This window comes from Motacilla alba, chromosome 1A, assembly GCF_015832195.1.
Source record: "Motacilla alba alba isolate MOTALB_02 chromosome 1A, Motacilla_alba_V1.0_pri, whole genome shotgun sequence".
Lineage (NCBI taxonomy): Eukaryota > Metazoa > Chordata > Aves > Passeriformes > Motacillidae > Motacilla > Motacilla alba.
Genome location: NC_052031.1, coordinates 14,802,733 through 14,823,838, shown reverse-complemented (window position 1 = coordinate 14,823,838; position 21,106 = coordinate 14,802,733). Strand labels below are relative to the sequence as shown.

At 40.8% G+C, this 21,106-nt stretch overlaps 1 protein-coding gene across 2 annotated transcripts in view; it reads right to left on the bottom strand.

The window, feature by feature from the left end:
• Positions 1 to 389: 389 nt before the first annotated feature.
• SLC2A13 (solute carrier family 2 member 13) overlaps positions 390 to 21,106 on the bottom strand; it is a 140,321-nt gene continuing 119,604 nt past the window's right edge. The window contains exons 8-11 of one of the 2 annotated variants that reach the window (XM_038153141.1): positions 8,064 to 8,185; positions 7,791 to 7,943; positions 6,584 to 6,712; positions 390 to 3,940 (exon numbers count right to left, since the gene is read on the bottom strand). In XM_038153141.1, coding sequence (XP_038009069.1) covers positions 3,921 to 3,940; positions 6,584 to 6,712; positions 7,791 to 7,943; positions 8,064 to 8,185 — 424 coding nt within the window. In that variant the 3' untranslated portion in view covers positions 390 to 3,920. Of the gene's footprint in view, positions 6,713 to 7,790; positions 7,944 to 8,063; positions 8,186 to 21,106 lie in introns of both variants that reach the window. The other variant, XM_038153140.1, reaches the window with a different exon arrangement.

Sequence of the window (21,106 nt, the reverse complement as noted above, 5' to 3'; positions counted from 1 at the left end):
CAGTTCCCCAATAGAAAACAGCAACTCCTGCTCTTTTCCCAGTCCATAATCAAGTCTGAAGGTGTAAATTGCTGTAAAGAAACCAGTCTGTTTGGACAGAGGACACTGCAAACCCATGGTGGGACATTGGGACAGTTGGCAGCTCTGCATAGCTGTATTCAGCTCTTCACACAAATCCTCCAGAAAGGAAGGGACACTTAGCAGCTGTCACAGAACCATCCTCTGATTTGAAAAACATCATATTAAGATCATATCCAAAGCTAATCTTACCCTTCCCTTATTTCAGGAAGGCCCATGGCCTATCTGAGCTCATTTTGCTGAGCAATGCGAAGCTGCCACTCTAAAAGGTGACCCGAATACTCAAACAAATGAAACCTTGAGAACAATTCTGTAATTAAGTATCTCACCTTTTATTTTGTTCATTTACACTTCTGGCACTGACAATTCTTTGAAGATATTTATTTTTATGTAAAGACCAAACTTCATTAAAGCAATCATAAGTCAATTAAATAATTTTACATCACTTAAGTTTCAGAAAATGTACAACACTTTCATACATTATAGGCTTGACCGGTTGGAAATGGAAATGGCACATTTTCGACATGGTTAAGAAATGACTTGGACAACCCAGCAAATTGTTTTGCCAAGACCTGTTTTGTACTGAAAACCATAACCCGTGCCCAGGGATTACAGTGTGCCTGATGGCACCATGTGCACATTATTCAGCATGGAATTATTACTATCAGCTCGGTCCCCAGTAATGTCTCAAATATTCTAGATGGCATTTGTCCCACAAAGATGCGGTTAAGCATTTTGTAGAGGAGCGAGATTCACAATGGAAAGCAGAGACATGACTCGTGCCACTTCCCAGTGACGTCCCGGACCAGCAGGACACTGAGCACATGGAGAATATCAAGCACATGAATAATCCCATCAGTTTCACAGGGACTGCTGGAGCACTTGAAATCAAACAGATGCCAGGCGTGCCCTAGGCAGGGCCCGCAGTGTAACGCAGCATCCCAGCACCATGAAACCACCTCATTTCACACCTGCTGAGGATCCATGAAGTTTCTCCTGCAGAAGTCACCATGATGGTCATACATTCAGTCCTCTCCAAAGTCTGTGTAATGTTTAAGGCAGCAAGAGAAATTTGCCTTTATTTTAACACTTCAGAAACAGATGGTTCCTTTAGAAATCGGTGGACAATATTCATAATTCATCAGTATGCTCCTTATTTATATAAATGTCATGAAAGGCCAAAGCAAATTCTGACAAAATTTTTTTCAACAAAACCAAGGAGAGTAACTGAACTGGATTTGAAGCTTTAAAATTACATGTGCCAGATCATTCACATGTAACATACTGTCTAGGGACAATGTGAAGAAGCAGGGATTTAGATGAAGTCTGTATTGTTGAGGCCTGACTCTTGTCAAACTTCCCCTGGCATGAGTGAGCTCTACTGAAGCCAGCGAGTGAGCACCTCTGATGAGAGGTGTAAGATTAAAAACATGCCACGGTTCACACTAACAGGTCATTGTGGCTAAAGTATATTCTCATATACAGAACTCTGCAACACTATTAACACCCATTTACAAAACACTACAGTGATGGTTATTGGCACATAAAAAACTCCTTCTCTATATGAAAACATACACAAAATAGATAAGAACTGCCTTTTTTCAGACTTTTAAAATCTATATATAGTTGTCTTTGAGGAATTTTAACCCCCAGTATCACAAACAACAATATTTCTTTAACAATGTTCACCTAGAATTTTACTGTGCTGACATTTGAAACACTGCCACAATCTAGACCACTGTGGATTATGCTTAACTGTACTGTACACAAGGTGATGAAGATTGATAGAAAACCACTAATATTTTTGCACAAAAGTATGACTTGTTAAAATCCAGAGAACAATTGAGTCACTTTATAGGCAGCAGCTACATGTAAGCTGTAAATGTTACCCGCAATAAAAACACATTTTGCCATAAAGCACATATTGTGGCATTATCTGCTTCTGGCCTGGTACACAAAGCTTGATTCTCTTCCCAATGCAGAGGAATGGGTTTGGTTAGCTTGATTCTCTCAGAAAAAAAGTGCACACAAATCTTACTCTTTAAAGTGCTTTGCATCTCTTCTGTCTTGATTTCTACCCCAAGATCATTCCCTGCTGTAAAGATTCCGGTTCTTTTGCAGTAGTGATGTTCAGCCAACAAAGCCAACAATGCAAGTAAAATTTCAAAATGACCATGTTAGAAGAGCATCACCAAGAAGCAGAAAGCTGGGTAAAAAGTGGAGAAGTACAGGGTCTGTCTTTTCCTTGCCCACTGAATGCCTGTGGGACTGCACCCAAGACCCTTGCCTAGGGCCTGTAGCAGCCCCTGAAGGTCCAAACTTCTCCCCAGCGCTCAGCCCAAGTGACAACGAGTGGCAAAAGAGATTTCACCAAGGAAAAAGTACAACTTGGCCACGTCCGCACCTCCACACAGGCATGGGAGAGCAACACAAGAGTGCTTCTTCCCCTGACAGCCCCTCCATGCCTATCCAGAGGGCCAAGCACAGCCCCTCGCCCCATCATCCTCACCCCACAAGGGAGACAAGTTGGAGACTGCTCCTGCTGGCTACAACACCCATCTCTACTGAACTTGACTTTGTTGTGCTTCCATGCATCATTTCCTTCTTGTCCCCTCCCAACCCTAACTCCTACACGAGTGAAATGTGGCATTATCAACCCACCCAAAAATAAGTTACTGTTGGAACAATGGTCCTTTGTGATTTACCCTTTCTTGCCCCACCATTTCTGCCAGCGTTGTCACGGCACCTCCCAAGGAAACATCTGCAAGAGTGACCAATCCAAAGTGTCCACACAGCAATGAAACTCCAGCCCTCCAAATGACTCCTGGGCCTTGCTTTGACTCTATCTATTTTCAAAACTGGTTTGGTTCTCTTGTTATTTTGATGAACAAAGTGACAAGGGGAAGAAAAAAGTGCTAAATTATCTCAAATTACTCAGCATGGTGATCAAACTACTATTTGCAAATTAACATGAATTAAATTTTAAAATATTAAAAATGCAACAGGGCTCATTTCTTTTATAGTTGTTAGCTCACAACATGTAGAATTGGTGGATAATTCAGAATTAAAATGTCTCAAATTGTTCTGTATAATCAATATGCCCAATTCTACCAGCAGTATTACTCTCACACTCTTGATGCACAGAATACCTGAATTAAGTGTGCAGTCCTTGTGAAGAAACAATTTCACATCTTCTGTAAAAAGCTTTCAATAAAAGAATATTGTGCTTAGACATATTATTTATGCTACTTCATAAATTAAATTCTTTTAATAAGAAATTATTCAGTTACACTGTATTTTTATTCTTTTATCTGGAATGTTACTAAGTCTACCTTTAGCAAAAATCTCTTAAAACTTAAAATACTCATAAATATAAAAATATTTGCAAAATAGAAACATACTTCTAATTTTCTTCATAAACTTTAAATGTTCACAGATTCTAAAAATAAAACCCTACAGCATAAGATTAATTTGAAGTATCTGATCTCATTTTCAATACACATGATGCTTGGGTCAGTGTTTGTAGGGTATGGAATGCTTTCTTGGTGTGAAGAAACCCCAAAGGGAAGACTCAAACCCCGCTCTCCATAGGCAGAGAACAGGGAGGGACAATAAAGAAGCCAACCTATTTTGTACCCTCATGGCCAGTAGCAGTGAGGAATAAAATGCATCTTTCAATCGCTGTGTCTTGGGAGAAAGGACGGGGGATACAAACCTTCAGAAAACTGTTTTCAGTAAGACTGAAGCTGTGTGAGAAAATGAGCCCAGTGCTGTACGCGACTGAGCGCCCCTTGGGGAAGCTCCGTGAAACAAGGCTGGCAGAGAGAGGTGGTCTTCTGCTGCTAAAAAGCCCCAGCACTGCCTGCAAAACAGAAGAGGCTGCTGACCCCGTGACAGTGACCTTTCCAGGGGCTTCCCTTCAGTTCTGCCCAATCCCTGCACCTTCCCTCTCTCTGTGGACACAAGTGAGGTCAGCGCTGGCGCTGGGACGCTGGCTCCCACCTCACTCCCACTCCAGACACACCAAGCAAGGGAATGTTCACAGGTGTGAAGGTCAATGTGGGCTTGTGCTTTTGGGGCTGTCAGAACCCGAAGTCCCCATCCCCAGAAGCCAGAAAATACCCACTTGAACCACTTAAACTGTGTAAGCACAGATTGGCTGTTACACACCTATTCACACACTGCTCTAGGTAACAAAACTGCTTCCAATTCGGGCCTTCAAACACCAGTTTTTGGTTTCAGAAATAAGTTAATTTCTCCTTGAAACGATTTTGTTCTTCTCTGTACCAAGTATCTCTGCACCTTCAGTGAAGGCTTCAAAGAGGTGACAGCTGAAGGGAGACATGCCACAGCAGGGGCATTTGTAGAGAGGTCTGAGGACCTCAGCATTTGCAATAGATAGATCTGGAGATCTCAGCATTTTCTACAGCTGGTGCTTTCAAGCATAAAAATATTGTGCGCTTAAAAGGGAGGCAAGATGGAAGGCATGAGAATGCAGCCCTCTCACCGCACAGGAGACGTCCAAGGTCGAGCTGCTCTATGCAAAGATTCATTTGAAATTCCCTCTGTCTACTATGTTTTTCCCTTTTAGCCCCAGTCAAGTCACAGAAGGATTCCTTAAAATGTTTTCTTTCCAAAAATATTTCTCTGATTAAGAAAAAAGAAGAAAAAAAAGAAAAAAGAAAAAACCAAAATACAACCAATCCCTGAAGGTCAATAATTGGAAAATAAGAACTTCCCCCATAGAAGATTAGATAACATAATGTCAGACTTCTTTACAACAAAACCCCATGTTATCCAATAAAAATTTAGTAACAAATGTCCAGGGTTGGTTTTGATAGCAATCCAACATTAAAAACATTTTTCAACCCAAGAAAAACCCACAAACCAAATCTATAAAAGCTAATGAACCTAATGACTTCTTTAATCTTTACACAATGAAAAATAAATGTATTTTTTACCAAATAAATGGGCATCAGCCCACGGGCAGAGGAATTTTCCCACATTCTTTCATGAAGCAAATGTTTCAAAGATAAGAATTTGAATTGCTGATGCTTTCAAACTCATATCTTTGAAGACTTCAAGCAGTGAGGACAGGACAAAGAAAAAACAAATAATATTTTTATGTAGCTGCATAAAATTCAATTTTCCAAGGCAAGCAATCACAGCAGGTGAATAAAATACCATTCATATTTTCATTACCATGCTAAAGGCAGCCAAGTTAGTTTTGTGCCTGACATTTTCTTGACAAGTTCGCAATGCTTCGGTAAGGCAATTAATATGAGATGCAGGCTTCTGCCCATGGCTAATATTTCTCTTTAGATCCAGCAAGACACCAACTGGCTATGGAAATTTGAAGAAAAATGTGCTGGGAGTCATTTACTCGGCACATATGGAGGTAAACTGAAGGCAATAATTATTCACAAGCAAAAGGCGCAGGAGGGATGACCACTGTGCATTTAGCAGCACAAACCCTCTCCCCTCCTTCTCTTTCTTTTAGCTAATGGTATTTTTGTGTTCAAAACGAGGCACAAACCAATATGTTCAAATGCTAAAAATGAAAACAAACATATTTTTTTAAAACTGAAGCCTCTGCGTTGTACCTAGCAATATATACCAGTACATTTGTACGTGTGGCCACGTACTGAGCTCTGGTTTCCTGCTGTCAGTAATTAATTTTGGCAGTTTTTCTCACAAACATCAACTCCCAACTGCAGCATGTACTCAGGAGCAGCAGAGGGTGGATAACCCGGGGTAGCACAGACACACACCACCCCAGTGAACCCCCATCCAGGTGAATATGGCTCTCTACTTGCAATCTCAAATAAATAATGGAAATTCTCTCTCTTTGGGTAAAGTTGGGAAACGTCCCTCTGATGGATACAGCAGGTATTTGTATTTTCCCAATCAGTTAAACCTTTTAAATGGTTACTGTTACAGCAGCTTATGCATTCATCCTTTGTCATACGGCACAGCAGAGCTTCTTCCTTGGCTCCTGTGGGATGGGGATCCAACAGCTGTCAGCTGCTTTCTCCTCAGCCACTCGATTATTTTAGGTTTTGTCAGTATTGGAGATAAGGACAGCCCCTGACCATCTAGGATAGCCTTCTGTATTCATCTGGTACAGTGCACCCTACTAAACCTCTGGGGATGGAGCAGTGTCACACACACAGGGTAAAGTCACATCATTGTGGAATTCAATCTCTTTTGGAAGCCATTGCTTTCGGTTATCAAGAAAATGCTAGCATATTGAATTTCCTCCCAAATGGAGCATTTTTGAACATGAAGGCATTTTTAAATACACAGTAGAAAGGAGAACCAGACCAGAAGCAGGGCAGTGAGGTCATCAGAGAGCTGCTTTTCCCCCAGAAGGCTTTTAAATGATTAAATACATCAGCAGCTGAAAATTATTCCACATCAGAAGCATCATTGTCAGAAAGATGGTAATTACTTCCTTTCACCCGAATATACTCGATATACCTCCCTTCATCAGAATCTGACATACCACATGTACATAGCCTGTTTTCAAACAGAGATTCAATTTCCTCCAGTTTTTTCCCTTTAGTCTCAGGAAGGCAGCCATAGATGAAAACCAGTCCCAAGGCAGCAAACCCTGCGTAGAGGAAGAAGGCTCCTGCAATGCAAAACCATAGTCACAGTCAGTTACAGAGGTTCCCATCCCTCCTCTGTGCCAGAGCAGGGGAGTGACAGAAGCAGTAGGCTGTGGCTTCAAAGGAGAGTGTAAAAGCAAAGGCTGGAGTGGCAGGGTTACAACAACGAGCTGTGTGGCTGTGGGTGTAGGAGAAGGACTCATTACTGCCTCATTCCTCACCAAAGTAAATTGACAAAGGCAATTCCAATTCATGTGAAAGATAATACACAACCTTTCTGGGCAAGTCACTCTGCTCTTAAAATAAACAGCAATTAGACATTCACATGTCCAAATTAAAAAAAAAAGCAGATGTGAAAGGAAAGAGCTTTCTTGGTTTGTCTTGACAGCGAAGGACACATTACGACAAGTCCTCAAAATAAAAAGCTCTAGTGAAAGAAATGAGTCAGGATTAAAATAATGTTTGTGACTTTGACACCTAATTATGATCTAAAAGTGCTTTGTGGTGACAATTAATACTGAGAAAGGGGCAAAGCAGGTAGCAAAGGACCAACAAACCCAGAGTTGCTACACTGGCTCAAAAGAATAACAAGTACAGCTAAAAGGCTCTGCACTAGTAAGGATGTGAAGGTCACATCAGTTCCCTGGCAGATTAATGTGATTTAAATGACTTGTACCAGAGTGGCTGAGCAGTAACCCGACAAACACTCCACAGGGTCCCACAGGCAGCACTTTATCAACAGCTGTATTTCTGCAAGTACCATCTAAGACTGGCCTTGGATGTCACCATAAAGTGGAAAACTGCAGATGCTGTCACCTTAAGTGAGAGTCAGCATCATTTCACTAGATCTAAAGTGGTTTTTTCCAGCTTCTCTGTTTTAATCAACTGTCTGGGTCCTCAGTTAAGGACAAAAATAAATGCTTCTTATGAAATCCAGACCAAACTCTCTGATCCAAGCAGATCTCTACTCTTACAAAACCACAGTGGGTTGAGAACGCTGCTTTGACACTTCATAGCAAAACCAGCGGAGGGACCCAGAATCCAGAGAAAATCTCTGTGCCAGTGGCAGTACTGCACATACAGACACTTACTGTTACTTACCATAGTATGTCAGGTATTCAGCTGTGTGCAGAAATGTCAGTGACACGAGCACATTGAAAACCCAGTTGACTCCAGAAGAACACGCGTTTCCTGTACTTCTAGCCCAAAGTGGGTAAATTTCAGAATTGACAGTCCAGGGCATAGGACCCATCCCTAGGAATTAGGAATTAAAAGATCAGCCTGACTTTAATGGCTGGACTCAAAAATAAATTTAACACGCAGCTTCACTAGTTGACATTTTAAACTTATATGCAAAAACAAGTATTTTCTTACCAGGTGCAAAGAAAACCAAATACAAAATAAGGCCCAGAAGTGCTGTCCAAGAGTACGGAGTGGGGCAGAAATTGTATGCCCAAAATAAATCTTCCTTTTTGAATATGGATTCATTTGAACACCTGAAAATCAACAAAACTCCTTTTTATTAAAGAATTTTCAGGGCACTAGTTGACATTGCAATATAAACATGGCAAGTAATGTACAAGGTCTTTGAGCAAAGTTCTACACTCAGAAACTTGTTTTTTTTCTCAAGCCCGGTCTTAGGAAGAGTAATCAGCAGAACATCCCTGAGTTTAAACACTTAGCTATTTACAGATCTCCTTCAAACAACCAGTCATTGCTACAAAAATGGTGATACCAAAGCCATCAGACCAATTCACAGGAATATCACACAGTGCAAAACCAGCTGCAGCAGCAGGACTTTGAGATAAAGATGTTGCACACAAGGATTTAAGGTCAGATGGAAGTTGGTCCTTACATCACTGCTGAACCAACTCCATGTGGCACAATTCAGGAGTAATCAGCAACGTCAGTGGAGTGTGCCACGGTCAAGTGAAGTTATAAAGAAAAGAGGAGTGCATTTTCCTTCCTACTCAGTGAAATAGTTTAGGAGAGGGTAGTGCTTGTAATTAGCTACTGAAAGAAAATATGTTTCTATTCCAAGGATCATGTGGGCATTCCATATTTCAAAGAATAGGTATAAGATCAGGTATTTCCCTCTGACTGCCATCAATCTAACATTTTTAAAGGCATACTCGCAACTTCATTTTTTGTTTTAATTTTTTTAAAATTAACATTTGTTTAAAGGAACAAGTCATAAATGCAACTAGTGAAACTTTTCAGCTGCCACCACTTTTTTAGGAGAGAGGACTTAAGCAGACACTACTCTTTCATATGCAGAAAGTGGTAGTTACTTGCAAAGAAGAAATCATAGAAAGCTGAACATCTGCCTGGGTTATGATTTCCAGATTAGCTGAGCATTTACGTGAAGGATATGACCTTCTTGACAGTAGGGAAACCAGAATGAAGATGCCTGCAACAGGCAATAGGTGGGCAACAAGTTGTGGATGGTGGAGTTACAGCCACCCTGCAATGCTTCGGAGTTGAGCAGCCATGTGCCAAGCACTGGTGGCCAACCCCCCAGCACTCCTGGGGCAGAAATCTTTCTGTTGTCATCATTGATGAAAGGACAACATTTAAAGCAGGATCTGGAAATCCAAAGCTCCAAAATATTTAAAAGAGAGAGGTTATCCCTACAAATATTGGAAAAATGCACTCCTGAAACCTTGGTAAAACCCTAATGTTTCCCTAATGGCAGTAACCTGTAAGAGTTACAGTTCCACTTTGCACTTGAGCTGCACCTGATCAAGGGGAGAAATGCTGAGCCCTTACTTTGGGGTCAGCAATGCAGCCAGTGCTGTCAGTGCACCTTTCCACCCTTCCACAGCTCTGCCTTGCTGAGCTCCCCTGGAAAGGCCATCTTATCCAGGGCATTGATTCATTTTCTCTCTTGAGGTGAAAACACATAGAAAACAGATCAGCTGAACTCCCTCCCAAAGACATGTCCTTTGTGCCTGGATACAGACTGGCCCACTGCAGACACAGGAGCGCTCAGTTTCACACTGCTTCAACATCATCACTTTTGCTTCTTTTGCTGCTACAGGAATTTCGTTTGCAGGTGTTTGTAATGAATACAAGTTGATGAGCACTTTTAAGCATCTTGATGCTGAGATGAATTTCTCCATTCTGCCCAGCCAGATTGGCAGCTCTGCAGAGAGGGCCTCATGCCTTCTCTCAAACAAAACTGTAAACAAAGACACACTTGGTTTATTATCCTGCAGCCATCTCCATGGGCACAAACCAACATGCTGATTCATGCAGACACAACTGCAGGCAGGTCAGTGTGTTTCCTTCCCCTGCCATCTTTCCCCAGTTGTGTCCTGCTTTTGACAAATTGGAACACAAATGACACAAGGGACAACCAGATGTCTCCAAAGCCTCCTGTGACTGAGCCACTCATCTATTCTCCACTGTCTGCCCCTAACAGAGAGGAAATTGTGTTGCAAAAAAAGCAGATTCAGTGCAATGAAATGGGAAAAACAGCACTTGAGACTAGATTAAATAGAAACATGGCAGTAATAAACTGTGCTTTGCTTATCCTTCAGTTGTAAACCGGCATGGGGCACACAGTAAAGGCAAAGACATCTGCAGTTGCTGGCAATGTTAAAAAAAATAACACCTCTTCAAGGCTGGAGATTTGTTCAAGCTCTATTACTGTTCTACTACTGTACCACTGTTTCTATAGGACCTATTATTTTGCTGCAGAACGTACTTATAATTAGCATATAGTTTATTACCAGGCAAAATTTTGAACTTTGTCCTGCATGAAGGGAGCATATATGATGGAAGCAGAGGAGCAGCTACCCATCGCTTCCTAAGCTGAAATACAGAAGAAAATCAAAGAATCATAGAATGGTGTGATCTGAAAGGGATCTTAAGGGATCTTAAAGACCATCAAGTTCCAACCTGCACCTTCCATGGGCAGGCACACCTTTCACTAGACCAGGTTATTCAGAGCCCTATCTAAACTGTCCCTGAACACTTCCAGGGTTGAGGCATGCAGGGTTTCTCTGGGCAGCCTGTTCCACAGCCTGTTAACATCCCTGTTGATGGTGGCCAAGAAGGCCAGTGCCATCTTGAATAGTGGTGTCAGGAATATTGTGGCCAGCAGGAGCAGCACAGATATCACCCCACTGTACTCAGCACTGTACTGCACCTCGAATCCTGTGTTCAGCTCTGGGATCATCCCTTTAAAGAGGACATTGAGGTGCTGGAGCATGTCCAGCCAAAGGCAACAAGGCTCATGAATGGTTTAGGAAACAGATCTTTTGAGTAATGCCAGAGGGAGCTGGGTTTGTTCAGTCTCAAGGAGTGTCAGGGAGCATCTCATGGCTGTCTTCAACTACCCAAAAAGAGATTGTAGTTAGGAGAGGGCTGGTCTCTTCTACAGTGACTGAAGTAAGAGGACCAGAGGAAACGGCCCTAAGCTGAGACAGGGGAGATTCAGGTTAGATTTTAGAATTATTTTTTTTCACTGTTAGGGTGGTCAGGCATTGGAATAGGTTGCCCAGAGGGTGTTGGAGTCACCATCCCTGGAGGTGTTTAAGAGGCTGATGTGCTTTAGTGGTTACACTGGTAGTGCTGGGCTGATGTCAGACTTGATCTTAAAGGGCTCTTCCAGCCTTGATGGTTCTGTGGCTCTAGAAGGTTCACATGGGGCCAGCTGCCAAGCCTGCCCAGGCCCCTCTGGATGGCATCCCTTCCCTCCAGTGTGTTGACAGCAGCACAGAGCTTGGGGCTGTCTGCAAACCCAGTGAGGGTGCACTCGATCCCACTGTCCCTGTCATCAACAAAGATCCTAAACAGCACCAGCTCCAGTACTGACCCCTGAAGAGTGCCACTTGCCACTGGTGTCACTTGGTCATTAAACTGCTGACTGAAACACTTTGAGTGACCGTCCAGGCAATTCCCTGTAAATGGCACAAGTGAAACGATGCAGTCAGGCACTGGTGCCCAGTTTGTATGTGCCAATATGCTGGGCTACAGTCACATTGGTACAAGCACTGAAGACACACCACCTCACAGCCTCTGAAATTACTGCCAGACCAAAACCACGGAAATGCTACACTGAAAACCTTTACTCTGAATTTCTTTGGCTAAGTGTTTTCTACAGGCTACCCTAGATGTACATCAGTTCTATTTAATGAAAGCCTGACCTACCAACAGCTGATGCAAAAAATTCAACTGACTGGAAATAAATGAGATAGGTAGCTTTTCAAATTACAAGCATTATATGGTCAGTTTCAAAATCACAGAATCCACCCTCTATCAGATATGGTCTGAAGCTCAAAAGAATAAAGCTTTGCTCCCCATCTCCTTAAATCACCTTCATATGGCACATAAAAGAAGGTAAGAAAAGAGCCAGTGTGGGTAGTCTAAAATATTATTGTGAATAACAGGAGGATGAAACAGGATAAAACCACTTCCCATGATGATCAATGTAAATTTTTGTAATACTTGAGCCATTTTGGCTGTACAATAATTCTGAAGCACAACACTGAAAACCCCAGTGTGAGAAATGGCTGGGCAAGACACAGCACAGGCACAAGACAGAGACCAATTTGATTTTCTTCTCAAATTTCCATTAATTTTTGCTTTGCTGTGCAATGAGGACAGTCTAGCTCTGACCATACAGCTTTTGCTTGAATTAATTGTTTCATTGTGAACAGTTTGTATATTTTTAATATGAAAGCTGCTGACTTCTCATTGTCTTTTACGCCCTTCAGAAGCATCTTAAATAGATTTAGATCAAAAATCTTAAAAGGTCAAAATTCAAATCAAGTCAGGCAAAGGAAATTGCTTTTGAAGAAAAACACTAATGTGATCGTCCATCTCTGTAAAATGCTTGTTAGAACAAGCATGTTTCAAAACTACACATTCTGCTCTGAGATAAACTTTGACATCAGGTGCTGTTGGCACACAGAGATTTTATAGTTAATTCACAGTTTCACTAATCTCCCATTTCTTTGTTTTAACACAAGTAGAACTACTTAAGGACTGTTCTAATGCCAGCCTTTTGTGCCTGGGTTATCAAGATGATGATAATCTACAATTTGACAATTTAAGTCTCAAGTGTAAAACAAATATATTTGATTTACTAAGAATCTCCTTCAAGGAGATTTTTACAGTCTCCTGTGTAGAGTGCTGACTTTCATATCACGGCAATCCACTGAACAATATAAATTTATGCCAAGTTCATTGAGTCATGTTTTCATCTGAAGTCTGGCATGGAAATGACAGAGGACAAAAGAGAAATAATTTAGAGGAGCTGCTGTTTGGATGGAGGAAGGTTTTTGTGGATGATGCTTGGGAACAGCTAAGATTATTTATCCACAATCAATTACTCATCCTGTATAAGAATCTGAATCTCAACATTTGGATTAGTTCTCATAAGTTCAAGCCCCTACTCTTCTGCTAAAGATATTTAGTTGTGTGAACAAACCCCCAACTTTCTTAGAGGGCAGAATTTAGCAAGGCACCAGATAAACTGTGCAATAACTCAGTGGTAGTCAGACACGAAACGAAGGAGAGCTCTGGAAACCACCTCTACCCTGTCCATCAAGTGGCCTCCCACATCCACCCATGTGCATCCAAAACAGTTACATTAGCACAACCCATAGAAACCAGTGAAACCATGAGGAACAATTTCACTATAAATCAGCATATTCTGTTTTAAGGAAAAATCCTTGCTCCTTTTTTGTACACGTGGTAAGATGCTGTCTAAAGGATTAAATGAACTGCAACTCGACCTGAAGGCAAACAGATTCCTTTAAACCTGACTATTGTCTGAATCAATAATTTCTAAGCTTTCCCACAGTTCCCTAGCTGCTGTCGTCCACGCCTCAGAAGCTCCACACCTCTCTGGAGAAGTTTGCATTTATCACTTTGACTTTACAGTTTACACAGAGAAACAATTCATCCATTAAACCAGATGTTACCTAAAAATTTACAGATGAAGCTTTTTATACCAGACGACAGCAACTGAAAAACAAAAACACCTAAAAATTCCTAAACCAAAACCAAAAAACCCTCAAAGTCCCAGACAACCAGAAAAAAACAGACACATACAGCCTTGAAAAACTATTGTCATAAAACTCCATGGGATTCAGCTACACATTGCTTAACCTTCGTGGCATAAAATACAGAGCTTTAGGACACTTATTGAAGCCTTTTTCTATAACTGGCAAAGAGTTTTAAAAATACTAGTATATGTTTCAAAAACCTGAAAAAATAATTTAGTTCACAGCAAAGAAAGCAAATTGCACCTCAGTACATGACTGGTGCATCTGCACAGAATGGAAAAAGTCTTTATCACACTGACCCCCCTGCTAGAGCATCTATCTGTTACAACTACAGACTTGATGATCTTAAGGGCCTTTTCCAATCTAAATGATTCCATGATTCTCAGTCATGTCAGAACACACACCTGCAAGAGACTTAGCCCACTGTTCTGTGCTGGCTACCTGATCAAAGATAAACCTAATTTTTAAATATGATTATTTATTTATGTAAGGATCTTTAATTTTGAATTCAAACACTTTCACAAGCTGAGAAATTTCAGCTTTGCAACTGCATCTGAATTTGCCTGATAAATAGATCGCTGGAGCTGTCATTCCGTCTGCATAGACTGAGCAGCAGCCTGGAAACAGGAGCAATTTTTCCCCATGACAAATAATTGCCCAAAATTAATCAGGTCAAAGGGGTCCCTAACTGTTTGCTGATCTGGACATTTCAGTACTTTTGTAACCACCTATTAGTGGATTCTGAAGTGTGGACAGCCCAGTTGCTGTGTCAGTTGCCTAAGGAAGAAAGTCAGCTGTGTGACAGTGCCAGCTGGATGCTCCTGAGCTGTGGGGCTGAGCAAGCACCTTTGGTGGGATTAGATAACTCTAATCTCCCAGTGAAAGATGCTCAGTTTGGGATTTGCCTCAGACTTCTTTCATCCTATACAGGCACCTTGCAAGTCCCCGTGGCTACCTCCAAGCTGTCAGCTACAATTCCTACTCTGCTGTCACATCCCAAGGGTTTCAAGCTTCATTCTGCATCTTATCTACCAGGAGGGGAGAGAGACAAATCTCTGCTACTGCCAGAACTCAGTCCAACAGACTTCCCCGTCATCTTTCGGGCACTCCTTACCTTGAGAAATGGACTCAAACCAGAAAATGCAGAATAATATTTATCCAATGTTAAAGCCCAACCATTTCAGACCTCACAGCAGCTGACAATGCACTCAAAAATTGGGAACAGAAATAAGTACATACCAGATTTTTGTTACAGGAGACAATATTACCTTCATTGCACTATACAGAGATTGACTGATTTTTCTTTCCAAGCTTTCTCCTACTCTTCCAAAGTATCAGATGGTCACAAAAAGTGTCAGGAAACATCTGATGTCTCTGTGCTCTACAGTGTCCTATCTCCATTCTAATTCTGATTCTGACTGACTGGACACAGTTGGTTAACCCCAGGAAAAATTAGAATTAACTAGTATTAATTAAATTGTATGATTTCATAATCATAAATAATTCAAATATTATATTAATAGCACAGGAACTTGTGAGAGGTCATGCAACTATGAAACATAATCAACTGTTCACTTAACAAATACCTAGTCATAATTACAGAATTTTAATGGGCAGAATTCAAATTAAAAGCTAATCAAAATGCAAAAACTTAATTGGTTTTGAGCATAAGCATCTTAGTTGAATGCCACTGTCCTTCATGCATTTCTGCCTGTGATCGTTTCAACTACTTCAATCACTGGATAATAGCTCCCAGTGTCTTCATGAGAAGACACAAGAATATAATTTTTGCAACTTGAAACATAATTCTGTGTATTTCCAAACTAAAAAAGCCTATGAAAAAGCAACAATAAAAGAGTGATCCATTTCAAAACTTGTGTTCATGTCCTTGAACAACTTTACTAACCCTAAATCTTTTATTCTCTTTCAAGACAAGTTCTACTATTTCTTGTAGCTTCCAAATGAAGGATGTGCATGAGAACCCCAAGCACTCTAAAAATGCTTTATAAAAGGTGGGCTGCAGCAAAGTGCCCTCAGTTAAGTCATGAAGTCTCCCAGATTCCAGTCCTGTTTTTAAAAAGTCTCAGCCAATGCCCAAAATAAGAAAGATCCAGTAATAGATAAAGAAACAGTTTAGTTCAGTCCTAATTCTCATACTGAAAAACTTCAGTTAAATGCTGCAGTTCCCACTATTCCTTTCTTTCAGGTATTATCAACTCTTGAAGAACTTCCCAGAGGTGCACATCAGCAAAGAATGTTTAGAAATTCGAGTAAATATAATGGCAGTGACACTACCCAATATTTTGAAGCCTTTGCCATGATCAATAGGTATTTTAGTATAGACAGTAATATAAAAAAAATAAAAGAAACACACTGCATTCTACCAGATGGAGTGGAAAAAACTCCATGATCTGGTAAAGACCCACAGTATGGGTGCTTTTATACTTTTATACTCATGTATTCATGTGCAGGTCTGGATGGAGATGTGATGAGTCTGATGGGGATGAGAAGTGATGTGTGGCTTAGGGATGTCACTTGCACGCAGAGTGGCCAGTGGGACATGAGAATTCCTGCTCCCACCACTTGGTGGCTGCCACAAAAGCTCCATTTAACTGTGTTCACTGCAATCAAATACAAACTGAAAAGAAACAGCTCCATCTCATGCCACAGTAAGGGCACAGGCACATGGCAAACCCTTGTAAGAAATGACATCTGGGAATATTTAACTGCCTGTGAAGTAGATGCCGTTTCACAGATTTAAAATATAAGCACAAAGCTGTCTCTGCATGACAACCAGCAAAAAGGTATCACAGATACATTCTGGAAACAGAATGAGTTGTTATTTCCCTCTTGGCAGCCATCATGATTGAGAAATTCTTGTGGACTCCCTGTGACCCCAGAATGGGCTTTAAAGATTGTTTGTTGGCTTTTCTGTGGTTATACAGAAATAGTTCCTTTTTGGAACAATCGGTTTCAGCAGTGAGCGTGCACATCCAGTCTGGCTTCATCCAGTCACTGCCAGCTTCCCCTACTTCTCTGAAAGGAGGGAGTGCTCATTAATAATTTGGCCATTTCTTCTGAAAGGCAAACCTTTGGGGAATTTCAGAGATGAGCATTAACTGGCAAGTGTCCATCAGTCACCTTGGGGGCTGCCAGAGCAAACTTGTGCTGCCCGAGGCTTTCTAACAGAATCCAGACAGATTTAGTCACTCCATTCCTGCCACAGGCAGGCAGGCTTCATTCTGTTGGAGCTCTTTCAGGACCAAAAAATGCTTATAAATGTAGGAGATTCAAGTATTTTTTGTTAAAGACAGACTGGCATTGAACACCCATGATAGTTTAGCTCAGTAAGAATTTCACTTGTGTGCAGACCCCTTGCTGTACCTCAGGGCTCCTGGTCTTTCCCTGAACTGCAGCTGCTCTGCTGCTCCTGTGCTTTTGGTGGAAGCTCTGGGTCATCCCTGCTCTGACATGTTGGGGAGCTTATGGATGGAGCACCAGACTGCAATCAAACTGCTGACAGAACTGGGGCTATAGGACAGGAGAACTTCTAGCTTTTCTTTCCAGATTTAGAAGCATTTAGTCTTTCTGATTGCAGCATTGACACTCAATAATAAAATTACTGAAACAAACTGGTCTGAAGATTATTATGTCAAATGCAACACTTTGGAATTTCATGCATGCTTATCATAAAACAAATATCCACCTGATGTTTAATCTCATTTGGTTTTTCACCTGAATTTACATTTCATTTTCTTATTAATTATAATTTTCAAAGTTCTTTTGGTTATAACAGAAATATCAACCAGCTGCCTAATCACTGCAGAAATACCTCTTCTCCCAGGTGTTGCCTCTTTTGAATGCTAAATAAAGACAGATTGCTCCAATGAATACTGGTGGGAAGGGCTAAGTGGAGGGCTCAATAATAATAAGTATCAATATTTTAATATTAACTGAAGAAATATTAACAGAACAGCATGCAAGAACTGCTGGCATGGCATAAGGAAGTCTATTCTCTAAAACACAGGCAAAGACCAGCTGCAAAGGAAAAAAAGGAACATTTTCTGCTCCATTAGTCAAGGAACTACAAGACAGCTCGAGGTCACAATTCTAGACATCTGAAGTTGATTTAAACAAATTCCATCCAGACTTCCTATTCTTACTTAAAATTACAAGTAACCTTTATTGATGCTTGTGCTGTCCACCATGTGCCAGAGGTAGTGTCAAGGGAATGTCATTGTGTCAAAAGCATCCCCTGACTTACAATTGTCAAAAGCATTTCCAAGACTGTGGTGATTAAAGACCAAAGAAAACCAAGTGGTTACTGTAACTTAGTATCCAGGTAACTCAGAACAATTCACTGGAAGTTCACTCTCCAAATGAAATAAGTTCTATATTACAATCTTTTTTCTTTTCTGAATGCTTCCAAACACTTTGGAAAACAAGAAAGAGAAAAAAATGCATAGCTTTAATTATCCCAAAGTTTTAGACATACAGAGGTACCATAAAAACTGTACTTTCATGTTGAAACCTGGTATGTGAAGTTAGCAAGGAAAGGTAAGATTTGATAGTTCAATTGAGAAAAACAAAGCAAATCCCACCCAAACTCCCAACTCAAACTCCAGCTAGGACGTGGTGACACAATTCCAGCACAACCTGGGTCTGCTCTGTGTCTGCAGGCACACTGCTGAGGCTTACAGATAATTTATTGCTTACTCCAGGCAGCAGACCCTGTACCTGCCAGCCAAGCCAGCGCTGTGCAGAAAGAACTTTCCACACCTTAAAACCTCAGTTAACCTCATATTTCAATGGGAGCTGAAGAGAGAATAAAGTAGCAATCCTTTGGAAATTTTAACTGAAACGAAAGGAAAGGGGCGGGGGTGGGGGACAACTTTCTAAATTTGCTTTTCTTCTTGAATCTGAGACAAAAGTCCTCATAATGACAAGGAGTTGGAAATAGAGATCAATATTGCATGCATATTATTAAATAGAATTAAAATATTATTTTAATAGAATTAAAATGTTAATTTTAATTAATTTTAATTCATTTTAATATAATTTAATCTCATTAAAATAGAGATATTAGCATTTTAGCACTTCCCTGCCCTGTTTAATTTCTAGTTATTGACATGCATATAGAGTTTAAATTTCAACAGTTCTAACAATGACATTTTGACCACCCTAACCTTCCATCTAAGTACTGAACTGTGACACTTGTTTTCTGTAACAGCAATTTAGACACAAATATTATATTTTAACTACATCCAGCAACTGTTTGCCATCACAACTGAAATCTAACCAGACAATACTTGAGATCTTGCATTCGTTGTTTTGGATAGATGATGGAACAGTATTTTTTAAGCAGAGCTTTTCCCTGATTCCAGTAGGTGGCAATAGCTCTGCCCTAAAAAGCTCAGAGAAACCTGTTCCAGAAGGGGAATGAAGCACTGCATCCCCACCCATCCCTGCTGTACCGGGGAGGCTCTGAATTAAATCACCCAACAGAGCTCTCCAAAGAAGATTCCTCTGCTGTCAGCCCTAAAATTCACTGCAAATCATTAATGTTGTAACTGAAAATGGAGCCCTAAGGCTCTAAGAACACTTAAAATAAGATAATTATTTCATGCCTGATTTGTGAGAGCAAGCACTTAGCATAGAGTGCTGCTCTGCTTTGATTTGTGCATGCAGGTGCAATACCTATGCCTAATCTAATGAATTTTATAAAATATATATACGGTAAGTGGTTTCATTATCTCTGTTTCGTGAAATTTATGAACTTTGGGTACCAAAGTCTTCATTGTTATATGGAACTCAATAGTCTGGGATGTGACAGTCAAAGAACTCTGCAGAAATCAAAGTAATCATCTATCTTTCATGGGCTCTGACATCTAAAAACAGTTTTACATCAAGAAGTGCTTTTTAACAATAGCTATTTTTCCAAGAAAATATGCAAAATGGGAACACACCCCACCTGAATCACAGGTCTGAAGAAGTCAATAATCATGCAGAACCTCAAACTCGTCCCTTACTATTATCTCTGCACAGCTAATGTGACAGCTGGGGAAAGCAGCAGGACAAAAGGAAGTCTGTGCATCCTGCAAGGGGGAAGAAATGCCCAAAGTGCTGCTGTTGAGAAGTATGACCTGCCACCACACAGACTGCCCACCTCCTAGCCTGTACTAACCAAAGAGCTGAGTTAAAGTAAGGTCACGACTTTAAATCAAAGGAATCAATAATTCCAGTTCATCTTGTGCCAGTGAGGGATTGATGTTACTGCCTCCATTCAAAGGAAATGAACCACACATGCAAACAGCACATTCAGTAATTTCTATGACTTAAACTAATCAAATATATTGAGTTATTCAACAGCCCTACTGCAGAAATGCGTTGATTAATTTTCCCTCAAAAGCAAAAAAAAAAAAAATACTCTAAAATCTTAATTCTTTTAAGAAGGAACGATACAAAAATTTTACTGTATCCCATGTTGTGATTATTGAACACTTACTTAGTATGGAATAAAGGTATGTAAGATGTGGATTAGGGAAGCTGTTAAAGGTACAAGCTGCTGTATGGAGGTTTGTGTTTGGCCCTGTTGAATGGTCTTTATCAGTAAAAAGCCTCTACCACATGGGTCTTTGCAAAACATTTTCCACCCTCCAAACAGAGAAAACTTAATTTTAGTAAATCCATCTCACAGTGCAAAAGCCTAAAGGAATCTGCTGAGACAGTCTTTAAAAATTATTTTTATTTAAATTCAAACTTCAGAGTCAATAACGAAATAAACGTGAAAAACAACTATTGGAAATTCTCCCCTCAGATAAAAAACCCACATGCTCCCAAGCATGAGTCAGTTCCCTTTCCTGGGCTCCAAGGCAGGAGGGGAAATCCTCATCCCTGCCAGCAGCAGCTCCCTGCATGCCCCCTCTGCCCTGCCCCTCTGGGATGCCCTGGATGAGCAGAGCAGGGCTGTGCTCTGCCCCTGCAGCCCGGCCCCAGCGCGGCTCTCCGTCTGTCCCGAGGAAGAGGAGCAGCTGGAGGAGCTCATTAGCAGCAGCTCCTGTGGGCAGTAAAAGACTCTCAGACGTGCATTTCATAAGGGGAGAGAAAAGCTGCAGGAATTATCCTCATACTCTGAGCACACTGATGGGAGACTGGCAATTCTCTCGTACACACTGGCAATTTTTTCTCCTTCGCCTTCGTATCTCCTCTGTCAGCTAGGAGCAAACATGCTTTTTGAACAGGGAACAAGAATATTTTCCTTTTGGTTCCCCTTCAGCTGACCAGAGAATGAATGAAAAAAGCTGAAGGCTTGCTTCTTCAGCAGACGTATATTTAAATTTTGAGCACCATACCATCTTCTTTGGACCACTTTTAAAATGGAGAACACTGACTCAAATG